The 14,030-nt window shown below is 44.6% G+C and overlaps 1 protein-coding gene and 1 pseudogene across 1 annotated transcript in view; both read left to right on the forward strand.

Moving 5' to 3' along the window:
- ALMS1 (Alstrom syndrome 1) overlaps positions 1-14,030 on the forward strand; it is a 147,444-nt gene that overhangs the window by 124,010 nt on the left and 9,404 nt on the right. The window contains exons 21-23 of the mRNA XM_006881006.1: positions 10,738-10,858; positions 12,211-12,417; positions 12,740-12,972. Coding sequence (XP_006881068.1) covers positions 10,738-10,858; positions 12,211-12,417; positions 12,740-12,972 — 561 coding nt within the window. The remainder of the gene's footprint in view (positions 1-10,737; positions 10,859-12,210; positions 12,418-12,739; positions 12,973-14,030) is intronic.
- Positions 3,176-3,526, forward strand: LOC102853647 (annotated as a pseudogene).

A 14,030-nucleotide genomic window follows, 5' to 3' on the forward strand; every position in this document is an offset into this window, starting at 1 on the left:
TGAGTACATCTCATAGTAACCCTGTGAACAACGGATCTGACCCCTGTCCTGTCCTGTGCTGTCCTCATCATCTCTGACCCGCTTGAGCCCATTGTGGCAGTCACCGAGTCAGTCCATCTCCTTGAGGGGCTTCCTCTCTTTCCCTTTCCCTCTCCAACGAATAGCCTCTCCTAGCAACACACCCACAGTCTTATGAGACAAAACTACTCCATCCTTGCCTCCAAGGAGCACTGCGGTTGCACTTTTTTCCAAGACATCTATTTGGAGGGGTTTTTTTGGCAGTTCAAGGAATATTCAGTACTCTTCACCATAACTAAAATACATCAGTTCTCCTCTGTCGTCCTTACTCATCATCCAGTTCTCAGATGTTTAGCAAGTGACCGTGGCCTGAGTCAGGTGTGCCTTAGTCTTTAAACTGACATCTTTGCTCTTTAGTAATTTGAAGAGGTCCCTGGCAGCCGACTTGCCCAGTGCGATGTGTGTTCTGAACTCCTGACTGCTGGAACCAAAGATGCTGATTGTAGATCCAAGATTGAATCATTAACAATTTCATTTTATCTTTCTTTCTCCACCATGAAGTTGATTATTTCCATGGTGCAGAGAATTTTTATCTCCTTGATGTTGAGATGCAACCCATGTTAAAGGCTTTAGTCCTTGATCTTCTGCAGCAAGCTCTTTAAGTCCCCATTTTCAGCAAGCAAGATTTTGTTATCTGCATAATGCAGTTTGTTGATTAGTTTTCTCCCATCTCAGTTGCCATATACTTCTTCATAAAGGCCACCTTTTTTAAAGATCTGTTTAGCATACAGATTGAATTAGGAATAGAAGAAGGATTCAGCCTTCACACAGTCCTTTCCTGATTCTAAACCACCACCCTTCCCAGAGCTGTAGTTCCAGGGCCTGCACATACCCCCTCCCCTCCTCCACAAGGGACAGTTGTCCATCTCATCTTTACTCAGCTGCAGTGTTATTGTTGACAATACAGGATTACATTTTCCACTTGCTAAAAAAAATAAGGCACAGTTTCCACAAAGGAGGTGGCATCACAAATAAACTATATAAATCATCTTTATTATATCCAGTCATGGTGAGAAGAATGGGAGTCCCAGAACTCTTAATTGTGCTTGTGCAAAACCTAGACTTAAACTAAGAGGCTGTTGTGTGAACAGAACATTGTTCAGAATGAAGAAAGGTTTGCATCAGGGCCATGTCCTGTCTGCATACCTGTTCAGTCTGTTATGCCGAGCAAATGATTCTAGAAACTGGGTTGTTCTGATGAAGAATGTAGTATCCAGAATCGGAGGAAGACTCATCAACAATCTGTGTTAAGCAGATGACACAAACTCACTTGGTGAAACTGAGGAGGACTTGGCTTACTGCAGAAGGTCAAAGACGACAGCCTTCAATAGGGATTGCACCTCAGCATCAAGAAGACAAATCCTCACCATTGATTGATTGATTGATTAATAGACAACATCATGATAGATAGAGAAAGAAGACTGAAATTGCCATCATTCGTCTTGGCTCCACCCTTGGTACCAGTAGTCAGGACATCAGGAGACTGACAGCACTGGGAAAGTCTGCTGTTAAGGACCTCTCCAAATTCTTTTCCAAATTATCTTTTCTTTAATCTAGGACTCATGAGATATGTTAATGCTTTTTTCCCCCTCCTGAACTTGCAGGTATTTTTTTACCTCATTATACATTTGTTTTTGTTGTGTGAGTCAGTAGCTGACCTTCCAGCAGGTCTTCAAAGGCAGTAAATTGCATGGGAGGAGATTGCTCATGTTTCCTCCCACGGAGCAGCTGGTGTTGGATTTGAACTGTTGCCTTTGGGATTACAGTGCAGCTTCTTACCACCAGGTCACCAGAGCGAGCCATCGTTATGAAGGAATGCCTGATGCTACCTTCCTGTTGCTCCCTCCGACCTGTGATGGTACCTCATCGTCTCTGACTCAGTCTCACTCCCTGTCTGTCTCTGCTGTGCTCTCCTGTGCAGTCGCTCCACCTTTCTCTATGGTTCATGCTCGGACCTTCTCTTGCTGCCTTGACAGCATCTCTTCTGTTCTCCACCTCTGTTCACTGCAGACGTTTACCTGCGTTGTCTTCACAGCTGCCCCCTGCTGCCTCTTGTTCCAGTTTGTGTCCCTCTCTGTATTCTTCTGAGCACTCACTGCCCCACCCCATCTTGTCCTTGTTTCAGTGTTTTGTGTCTGTATTTTTTCTGTTTCCCCATTTGGCTTGATATAGGAGAAAGCCAGTGCTTATTGGTACCAAAAAAAAAACAAAACACACCAACACAACAGAACAAGATCAAGTTTATTTGTTTGACTAATGGAAGAAAACGTGAAGATGGTGAAGGATTTCTATTTTTCTGATGCCTCATTACTGGCTGCACCCACGTTTCCAGCAGCTGCACAAATAAACACAAGCATACGACCATACACAGAGGCCTGCACGAGAGAAAGAGCTTTATGTGCCTTCAGTTAAATGGCTACCAGTGTTCCTGATGCTGTGTCAGTTGCTACAGTCACACCCATATATGGAAAGAAACTGCATTCAAGAGCGATATTTTGGAATCCAAACTATAAATTTCATTTACACAATGAGAAAGATATAAAACTGTTGATACATGTTAAAATCCCAAATACACATATGTATTTGGAACACAAAGTATTAATTACTGTAGAATTATGAGATTATTAATTTGTTCTTTTCTAGGTTTTTTGGTGTTCTGATTTTTTTTTTTTTCTTAAGCTAGAAACAGGGATTTTCTAATAAGAAACCATAAGTTTTTTATTTGGCATTAACAGAAGAGTAAGATAACCCAGACTGATAAAAATCCCCAAATGCATTGTAGTAGGTTCAGTCCATCTCACAGTGGAATCCTGAGGACAGAACTCCCTGGAGGGTTCCTGTGACAGGACACCTTTATGAAAGCAGACTGCCCTCATCATTCACCCTCCCTTAGGAATGGCAGCCAAGCACTTAACCCCTGCACCACCAGGGTTCCTAAAGAGTCGTTGATAAATAAAAACGGAAGGAAGATTTCTGAGCTTACTGTTCTCTAGTTTCTTCACTTGAAGACCTCTGATTTCAGTTATACTGAATCCTTCAGTAGAAGTGTAGTGAGAAGAGGCTGCTTCCTCCGGCTGAGGAATGTCAACAATTCAGCATGGAGACGGAGGTCGATAAACTGGAACCAGTGTTCCAGAAAGCTCACTCTGATCTGGATTGCATTCTACACAGGCTGGAATACGAAATTAAGAGCAATTACCCTGATGCAGCTGGCAAGAAAAATCCAGTTACACTCTTGAAGGAATTGTCAGCAATAAAGTCTCAATATCAGACTTTACATGCATGCTTTAAACCACGTGCTGATGGACAGAAGACCTAGGGCCAGATTCGTGTTACTCTGAATAAGACAATGACCACGATACAAGAACTACAAAAGCTAACAGTTGTCACCACTGACTGAAGAAGAGAAAACTTTGGAAAAATAAAGTCTTATATGCCAGACTTGTGAAGAAATGGACCTGGAAAATAGAGGACTCGGATCAATTCCAGAATAATTTAGGAAGATGGACTGCTCACACTTGCTGGAATTTGTGGTGGATGACTGGACAGTGGTCCCTTTTAAAGGAGAGACGAATTTAAAGGCGTATATGTGGGTAAAGCATAAAAACATATTTCCAGTGTGCTCTGGTGGCCTAGTGGCAAGAAGTTGCACTGCAATCTCAGAGGTGCACGGTTTGAATCCACCAGACGCTCTGCCGGAGAAGGAGCAACAATTTCCTCCTGTACTAGTCAGATCTGATTTGATGGTACACACAAAAAAATAAATAAAAAATATTTCCACTTAGTCTTGAAGTTTCAAATAATCTCAGCTATTTTCAGTCCATTTTCTTTACGTTTAATCAACATGTAGAATATCGATGTCTTGGTGTACTGTAAAATGTTTTCATGTATTAGCCAAATTATGACTAATGCTTTCAGAGTAAAATGTTTGTGTTGGGGGAAAAAGTATAGTGAGAAGATGTTGTGTACTGTCAAGTCAGAACTGACCCATAACAAACCCATCCAGTGGATTTTCCAAGGCAGTAAATTGCACGGGAGGAGATTGTCCATCCTTCTCCCGCGGAGTACCTGGTGGGTTTGAACTACCTGTGTTTGGGACTGCAGTGCAGCTTCTTACTGCCATGCCTTTTTCCCCACTACCCCCAGAGAAAGGAGGATTTTCTTTGCTTTTCATGTGTTCAGTGTTGAATTATTAATTCACCAGTTAAACCTTTTCAGACTTTTATTCTCATGTCTTATCCTCCTAGAGACAATTGTTTGTTACATGCTGTTGAATTGAGAATGACTCATAGTGACCCTGTGGACAACTGATCTGTCCTGCCCTACCCTTCCTGTCTCTGACACACAGTCCCATTGCTGCAGTCATTGTCAGTCGATCTTGTTAAAGGGTCTTCCTCTCTATAAATGACCCTCAGCCATTCCCAGCATGATGTCCCTTTCCAAGGAATAACCCCTCCCAACAATATGCCCAAAGTATGTGAGGCAAATCTTCATCCATTCCTCTAAGGAGTACTCTGACTGCTCATTCCCCGAGACACATTTATTTGTCCTTTTGCCAGTCCCTGGGATGTTCAGTACTCTGCTCCAGCACACCACAGAGGCATCAGTTCTGGCTTCCTTACTGTCCAGCTCTCAGGTGACTACCAAGGCTATGACCTGAGTCAAGCACATTTAATGTTCAAACTGACATCCTTGCTCCTCAGTAATTTGGTGAGGAGTGGGTGTATTTAGTGTCCTGAAGTAGTTCGTGCCTCATTGATTCTGTTCCTCCCTTCAGTGCATAACAGTTTCCGTACCTCGACTATTCTCCCACTGTGGAAGAAGGCATATATGGTTGGGTTGTTTTTTGGTGGTGTTTTTGAGGGTTGGGTTTTTTGTGGGGGTTTTACCCCCCACTAAGTGTCAAGTTGTTTAATTACATTATTTAGTTCTTCTGCATCTTTGTTGAGTTTGTTTCTTTTAGTCAATTTTGCCCTTCGTTGAATGGGATATATTGATGTTTACTGCAGGAGGGCTCCTTTGGGGTGCTTATAGGGAACATAGTCCACAGGGAGTTGAACTGCTTACCCAAAGGCAGTACTTCTCTGTTGGTTCAGATCCACCAACGACTATAGGACAAAGATGGACACCCTGTGGTTTACAGCCTCCGATGTCCAGCTGGAGGGTCAGCTGTGAGTGGAGTGAATATTATGGACTTGGCTCTTCCTGATTTCAACGCTGTTGAAGTTGGGTGTAATGTGTCTTGCTGCTGTGTCATTGGTTGCATGGATATTGATGGTTAGGTTGCTTATTCAGTAGACCCTTGGATCATTGTATAATGCCTGCCCTTAGCTATTTAGCTGGATTTTGCTTTGAAGCCTATTTTATCAGAAATAGGACCATTCTTGCTCTTTATTTAAGCCCTTTGCTTGATCCCCACCCCACCCACTTTTATTGTTAGTCTTTGTCCTTGTGTCTAAATTATGTCTCTAGACAACATTAAGGGATCATGTTCCATTATCCACTTTTGTTACTCTCTTTCTCTTGACTGGAGCAGTTACTCCATTCACATTTAGTGTGATTCTTGATAGGCATGGTTTCATTGTTATCACACTGCTGCAGGACTCTTGGGTGGTGCTCATTTCTGTGTGCCCTCTGCTCTGTGTTGAGTTCAAGGGTATGGCTTGTCTTTTTTTTTCCCTGTTTACTGAATCTTTTATGATTTTCCTTTTATAATTTGATGAACTTTATGACTACTATTCTTTGAAGCTAACCTAGAAGTTAGGATTTTATTCTCAAGTCTAAAACACTCCACCTTATCTTGAAATTGCCTTAATTTCCTCTTCATTTTTAATCTTTTTGTATGATAGTTGTCTTCTTTTCCAGCCTGAGCCCTCAGGTTCTCTGTTTTTAGCCTGTAAGTTTATTTTACTTTCTGTATTTCTGTGTCTGGGTCCGTTTTTGAATGATATTGTCATATGTGTTAATTTTCAGTTGTTTTCTGTTGTTAATTCTGTTTGAAGAATGCCCTTTATTATTTCTTGTAAAGTTTATCTAGTTTTCACAGGTTCCCTTGGTTTCTGTTTACCTGAAAAATACCATCATATTTGAGGGAACTTTTTCAGCGTATATTAATTGTTAGTTGAAGTTTTTTAGCTTTTTGTGATTATTTTTTTTCTTTAAGAGTTTCCTATATCTCATTGCCTTCTATCCTGCATGGCACATATGCTGAGAAATTGAAGCTCAGTCTTGGTTTTCCTTTGTAGATAACTACTTTTGTTTTTTCTGAGCTGCTTTCAGTATTCTTTGCCTTTCATTTTGGAGTTTTTTATTATGATTTGTCTTGGCATTTTCCTATTGAAGTCTCTCCTGTCTGAGGTTTGTTCAGCTTCGTGAATTTAATGAATGCATGTTTTCTCATGTTCTTCCCACACATCTTTAGTGATTTCCTCTCTACTTTTTTTCTCCTCTTCCTTTTCTTGAATGCCAGTGTCAAGTGAGTTTTCCCTCTTAATGATGTCCCTTTTGTTTGTCTCAGCAAAATCTTGCTCTTTTGCTGTTTTGGAATGTAGTGGTGATTTTGGTTTTGGTGTATGTGTGTTTTTTTTTCTTTTGCTTTTTCTCATTGTTTTCTTTTTTCTGATTGTTCCTCTCACAGGAGTATTGCTGGATTTGTCCTCTATCTCACTAACTTTGTGTTCCATTTCTTCAGTTCTACTCGTTTGTCCTCCAATATGTTACTTGTTTCTGCAGTTTTATATATACTTTTTTGTTTTTTTCTATTTTAACAAACATTTACAGAAAGTTTGGGGTTTGATTCATTCATTGTCGCACGTTTCCCCTCTCCCTCCTCCACCTCACAGTAGGCTCTTGTTCCAGATTGATGTCCTACATACAACATCTCATCTGCAGTTTTAGTTTTGCTATTTTAAACTTCCATTTGCTTGTTTTGTATTGCCTCAAATTTTCCAACTAGTTTATCTATTTATACTTGTTGTGTATTTGTTGTTGTTGTTGTCTTCTGGACATCTTTTAGAGATGTATCTGTTTTCCTTGATTTGTCTGCAATTTCCCTGATTTCTTAATCCAATGAAGACATTAAGCTATCACTCTCTTGCATTTGAACAGGAAGTAGTGTGAAATTCTTCTTCTAAAAGATTCTCTGGTTCTGTATTTTCGTCGGTTTCTTTGTTTTTTGGGGTTTTTTTTTAAATCTCATCTTTTGCTTATTTTTTTGGACTGGTTTAAAGTTACCACTTTCCTCCAAGGTATTGTGGTAGTGTTGTCTCTTGTGTTATTTTGTTTTAATGTATCCAGTAGATGGAGCCATGCACATGTGCTTTGAAGGTTGGTAAGGGGACGATTCTTAGTGTGTCTCCTTTCCTGTGGTGAGGTGACAGCAGATAGAGTTAGGTGTGTATGTATAGGTTTCTTCACTGTGTAAAGCGGTGAGGGAGGACTGGTGTTAGCTGCTGGCTTTCGTGGATCACGTAGACTAGAAGCTCCTGTCCAGTTGAGTGAAGCTGCAGGAGTGCTGTGTGTGTGTGTGTGTCTTGTCTGTCTGTCTGGGCACAGTTGCTGTCTGTTGCTAGGCAGGACAAAGAAAAAGGGAAACAAAACAAAAATAAGATTGGACAGTAAAAGAAGCAGGGGACCTAAATAAGAGGGGTACAAAACGAATGAGAATTAGAATAGAAAGTTAGAGGCAAAAAGACAGGCCAGGGAAAGAGGTGAAGAGAAGATGGGTGAAATGAGAGAAGGGGAGTCCAAAATGAAAAAGGAAATAAAGAAAAATGCCAGAAAAACAATGGGAAGGAAAGAAACACGGAGAGAGATAAAAAGGAGGGTTTGAGATCTGCCTGGTGCTCTGGCCACGGCTGTTGGGTTAAGGGAATGTCTGGTGAGGGCTTGTCTGTCTGCTGGTTGAAGAGGAGGTTGGGTTGCCCAGACAGGGCCCTGCTGCTGCTTGTCTGAGCACAGACTGCCTGGGCCCTCGATAACACCTTCTCTGGCTCTGTGGAATGTGCAGGGCTCAACGCCAGCCTGGGGCAGAGTTCCTGTTGCCCTCAGAGGTGCCAGGACAGGGGTCATGTCTGCTTAGAGGGCATGGCTGCCGGCTGAGCACCCAGTCAGGGCTGCATATTTCTGGCTGGAATAGCAGCCTCTGCCAACCTGAGTGCCCAAGGACAGTGCTTGCCCTTGGAAGGTGCACTGCCCGCCGTGGCAACAGTGCCATGTACCATCGAATTGAAACTGACTCATAGCTGACCTTCGAGGGGGGGGTTTCAGAAGCAGTAAATCACACGGAAGGAGACTCTCATCTCTCACCCACAGAGCAGCTGGTGGATCCAAACCATGTTCCTTTGGATTGGCAGTGCAACTCCTTACCACTAAGCCACCAGCCTTCCATAACAGTGTGACAGTTTTCTGTTAATGTTTTACAGTTTGCCCTGCCCATCACTTATTCTTCCTAACATTATTTTAAAAATACAGATCCTGTCCCCTTTTCTAGGTGGGGTGTGATGCCTGGAAGGTTGTCACTTGCTCAAGGAATGACAGTTCCAAAGGGACTCGATTCCTGGACTCCAGACTCTGTTTTCTCACAGTTGGTTTTCTCACTGACAGATGGATAGGGCTTCATGTACCATTTACCTGTTTGACTTGGGCTGTTAGGCCTCTTAGTATTTGCAATCCGCACAGCCCATTTTAGGCCCTGTTAGATGTGCCATTGTAGGTAAATTCCCCTACTGTTCATATATTCAAGATAGAGAAAAGGTTACGCAGGAGGGAGCTGGTGGCCTAGTGGCAAGAAGTTGCGCTGCAGTCCTGAAGGCACACGGTTCAAATCCACCAAATGCCCCACTGGAGGAACGGCAATCTCCTGTGCCAGTCGGATCCGATTTCAACAGTACACAACATGGGAGAAAAAAGAAGTTATGCAGGACTGGCCAGATGCCTATAGGAGGGGGCCTATGAGTGGTGCTTTGTGAATATTTAGATAGGGTGGTTCAACCTTCAAAAATGCCTGAGGCTGGTTGGCCAGGACCTGTCCTGGCTTAGTAAAGCCTTGGCTAAAATGTGCTCTTCTTTTCTTTGACCTCAAATGCTTTCAAATCATGACATTAGTGACAAGTTCCAGAAATTTATAGACCATCAGTATTAAACTCACCAGTTTCTGGTATTTATTTTAACAACTTTCCAAGGACCAGAAGAACATTCCCTGTCTGCCAGTATCTAATATTCCCCCCAGGACTCTGCTACACGTTTTTTGTGTGGTAGAATGCTCACCTCTGATGTAAGACCTGGGTTCAGTTCCTGGCGGCTACACCTGATACACAGCTGCCTCCCGCATGTCTGTGGAGTCGGGAATGTTTTGTGCTTAACATGTCTCTGACGGAGATATGTGCAGACAGGCCTGGTGATTTGCTTGCAGGAGTCAACTGTTGAGAGAGTGTGGACCACGAGGTTCAAACCTGAGGCTGGTCGCGGGAGGGTGCAGCACGTTGTCCCGCTGTGCGTGAGCCCAGTGCAGCAGTCAGGAGAGCAGACACTGTTCTCACTGTACCACACTTGCTGGGTTAGAAAGTCGGTGTGTATTCAGAGGTGAAGTGCCCAGCCCCTCCATGGAGACTGAGGGCTCTCCCCCCACCCCTCCCAGGAGATTTTTGTCATCAGGCCAGGTTGAGAGTTACAATTTATGCTGTTTGTTCTGTTTTGTTCTGATAATAGTTTCCCCCCCTTTGTATTGTGATTTGACGTAAATTTACAAAGCATATTTGTTTTTTCACTCAGCCATTTGTACATTTTTGATCTAATGTTAATTGCATTAAATACAAAGTAAATGCACTTTAGGAAGCTCTGGAGGTCAAAAAAGTTTGAATCCATCAGCAGCTCTGCAGGAGAAGGATGGGCAGTCGCCTCCCGTGTGGTTTACCCACTGCCTCTGAAGACCCACCATGGGTCGGATCCCACTGGACAGCAGACACCAACAAGCTGCAGCAGTCACACATTCCCACTGCTCCCTGTAGCCCTCACTTCAGTTAACCCTTCTGTCCTCCCTCTTTCTGTTTCGTCTTGGGCAAATGCTGCTCTTTGGACCCGAGCCTCCTTTTCTGACCTGCCCTCAGCTTCCCTCTGTGGACTTGGCCTTGGTCGCTTCTGCTGGGAGCACAGCAGCCCCGGCCTGCTGGGGCTTGTTTATGTTTTCTCTTTGTGGTTTTTCCCATACCACACTCACTCAGGACTTCTCAGGTCATGTCTGTCCTTACATAAGTGCCCACGTCTGACTTCATCAGAGACCACGGTCTTCAGCTCGCCACTTCCTTTTACTTATCCCCTGCCCTCTACAGAGGGCGAGAGCTCATTGAAATGCTGTGCAAACATCCAGTCAGAATTTCCCTCTGAGGACTCCACTGAGTCACTTGTTGGCTAGCATGGGGTGTTTTGGACCTGGGGAATGTGCCTGGCCGATCTGTTTGACCTTCCTGAACTTGGGTCCTTGTTCAGCCACAGATGTGCTCTCATCGCTAGCTCAGGCCAATGCTGACCCGTCCACAACTCCCTCTAATGGGCTTTGAGGGAACTGGACAGGCGCTTGTGGGCCTGCTCACCCTGGGGGGTCTCGTACTGTCGTTCTTGGGTGAGAATAAAGGATCCCTGTGCTTTTTTTCCCTTTTTCAGATGGAAGAGCATGTAATTTCTTCTGACTCAATGTCATCTACAACCAGCAGCTTCTGGAGCTCAACCCTCACGCCCTGCAGCAAGCTGAGTGTCCACATGTCCAACAAGGGAGTCCAGGCAGGTATGCTTCTCAGGTTTGAGCTTCTCCGCTGAGGCACATGAGTGCTTACTGGGTCTCATAACACACACGCCACCATCACCCCCCATCATCAAGTCAGTTCTGACTCCCAGCCACCCCACCCTGGGTTTCCACGGCTGCACATCTTCACGGGAGGAGACTGGTCCGTCTTTCCCCTGAGGAGCTGTTAGTGGATTCGAACCCCTAGAGATGTACTGCAGTTCAGTGTGTTGAGGCCACAGCAGCGGAGAGCATGCACTGGAGAACGAGAAGTGGGAGAAGAGCTGCTGGAGCTCAGAGGAGAAATACCTGCAATAGTGGGCTGGAATCGAGCGGCTGGGAAGGAGACCATGCACTTTTTACTTTTCTCTACTGTTTGGTTTGGAAAACAAAAATAAGTGCATTTGACTTAGGTTGGTTTTTTCCTCAAGTCTCCCCTTTGCTTCTGTCAGGCTCTTTTCCTATTAGTGACAGCCTCGGGCACCGTAAGGTTTGCTGCCTTTCTCACACACCGGGGTGCAGGCTTAACCTCTGTACTTGCTGAATCCATTATTTCTGTTTCTCTAGTATCTGGCAGACTTAGAACCTTTGGTGTGGTCAAGTACCTGTCAGTCCCCTAGAAATGTGTTTTGGAAGGGGTTAGCGACATGGACGTGCCTGCACTGAAACCACGTCAGTTCCCACTCCTAGCAGCCATGCAGGCCAGGGCTCAGCTGCCCTTAGAGTTTCCACGCAGTAAATCTTATGGAAGGAGATTGCCTCCTTTGTCCTGAAGAGCACCGGGTAGATTCAAACCACCAACCTTTGGGTCCACAGCTGAGCGCTTTAATCATTGAATTCTGGTTCCTTGACTCATTGTCAGGAGGAACTTGACACCCCAAAGGAGTCATGAGACCACTCACGAAAGAGAAGTGAGTTGGTGCAAGAGCTTGGAGAAGGGTGTTTGATGTGGGTTCAGTGCAAAGTAGGGTCCATGTGAGGTCTAGACTGGGTGGTAAGTTCGCAGTCCTCTTTTTTTGGAATCAGTCAGGTTCTCAGAGGTGTGGACTGTTGAAGCTGGAAGTACCTTAGATGAGGTCTGAGCCACCGTCATACATCGAGACTGCTGCTGAAGTTGTGTGGTCATGTTGTTATTGCCATTTAGTGGGAACTGACTCCTAGCTGACCCCCCAGCAGGTTTTCGGAGGCCGTGAGTCACAAGGTGGGACATGGCCCACCTTTGTCCCTCAGAGCAGCTGGTGGATTTGAACTGCGTGCATTTTGGTTTGGCAATACAGCCCCTCACCACTAAGCCACCAGTGCTCCCTCAAGTGGCGTCCTCAATAAAAGAGCAGCCCTGTGCTCTCTCTCCTCAGGGAACCTGGAGATCGTGAACGGTGTGAGAAAACACACCCGGGATGTGGGGGTGACTTTCCCAACGCCAAGCTCCAGCGAAGTTCGATTAGAAGAGGAGAGCAATGTGGGCTCTTCTCTGTCAGAAGAGAAAAGCGAAGCAAAAAGTTTCCCAGCCACGTACCCCCTGGACAGAAAGTTGAGGAAGACCAAGTCAGATGTGTATGAAGGTCAGTTTCTAGTTCGAGCTTTGCTTGTCGAAAACTGACAACTCTCACACTTCTTAGTGTGTCCCTGTTCTTTGTAGAGGACTGTGCGTAGCCACGGTCTGGTGCACGCTGGCACATTCTCAGTATCGAGCAGTATCGCACAAGGTCACTCCTGTAGCTGAGCTACACTCGAGTGTACAGGCTGCCTCTGGTGCTCACTGCCCCGAGAACCTGTCTCTGCTTGTCTCTGATGAGAGCTCTGTGAGCGATGAAAAACAGAACTGGGGAAGAAAGGTTTGGGGGTTTTCTTTCCTCACACATTTAAAAAAAATGTTTCCTATAGGAATTTCGTGGTTTGTTCCTGTTGAGAACGTGAAGCGTGGACCCAGGAAGGAAAATGTGCCGAGATTTTATGGGCCTGGTGTTTCCTGGTTTGAGCCAATAACGAACACCAAACCCTGGCGGGAGCCGCTACAGGAAAAGAACTGGCAGGAGCACTGTCGGGGCTGCCTGGGGGACCCCTGCAAGGGCGAGTGTGTGCACCCGCCGAAGCCCTTTGTGAGGGCGAACCTGCAGGTACCACGGCCTCTCACCTCAGCCGTCATGGGAGGAGGGGGAGGATGCCAGGGCATGCCCAGTGTCATGGTCTTCTGAAGGACAGCCATGTGGTCCTCCTTTCTAAGTCCTCCACGGTGGTCTTAGCTGCGCTAAAGCTTCATTTCTCGTCATTAATCAAGACTCCCTAACTATGGTTGTGTGCCGTTGAGTCCATACCGACTCGTCACCGAGACTGCACGAGAGGAGACGGCCTGTCCTTCTGAGGAGCCGCATCTCTGCAGCGCCTCACGAGCCCTCCCAGCCTCCCCTCTGTTGTTTGTCTGTGACTCAGCCCTGATGGCTTGGATGATTTCCCACAATAGGCTGCCTTGTAGAGCTCTAGCACATTCCCTCCACAGTACATTACCAGAGACACAAACACAGACACCAGGTACATGAGGAACAAAATTTTATTAAGAGAAAATCAAGTTTTATTAAGCAGACAAGATGTTCCAGGTCCTTCTCTGGTGGCTGGAATGCCTTTTCCTGTCTATTGCCTATTTTGTTATCCGCCTTGTGTTTTTTCTTGTTGAGGTATTGGAGTTTTCTATAAATTTCAGAGATTTTTCCTTTGTCAGATATGTCGTTGCCAAATGCTTTTTTCTATTCTAGGTTCTCTTTTATATTCTATTGGATAACCTATTAGATGCATATAAGGATTTAAGTTTTAAAAAGTACTAGTCATACTTGATCTTCTGCTGTTTGTGTATTTTTGGTCATATTTGCTAGACTATTTATGCTATCAAAGGGCCGAACTCGCTCAGCATTTCTTAAGCTCAAAGAACTGAGGAACAAATTCAAACCTTGAGTTGCTATAATCAAGGATGCTTTAGGCACAATATTAAATGATCCAGAAAGTATTAAAAGATGGAAAGAATATACTGAGTCACTCTATCGAAAGGAATTGGCAGACACAGAAGAATTTCATGAAACAACATAGGAGCCAGAGCCTATGGTGATGAAGAAGTTCAAGCTGCTTTGAAGGAAATAGCAAAAAATAAGGCCCCAGGAATAGATGGTATACTAATTGACATATT

This window comes from Elephantulus edwardii, unplaced genomic scaffold (genome assembly GCF_000299155.1).
Source record: "Elephantulus edwardii isolate Elephantulus edwardi_28Jun2011 unplaced genomic scaffold, EleEdw1.0 scaffold00011, whole genome shotgun sequence".
In the NCBI taxonomy this organism is placed as follows: Eukaryota; Metazoa; Chordata; class Mammalia; order Macroscelidea; family Macroscelididae; genus Elephantulus; species Elephantulus edwardii.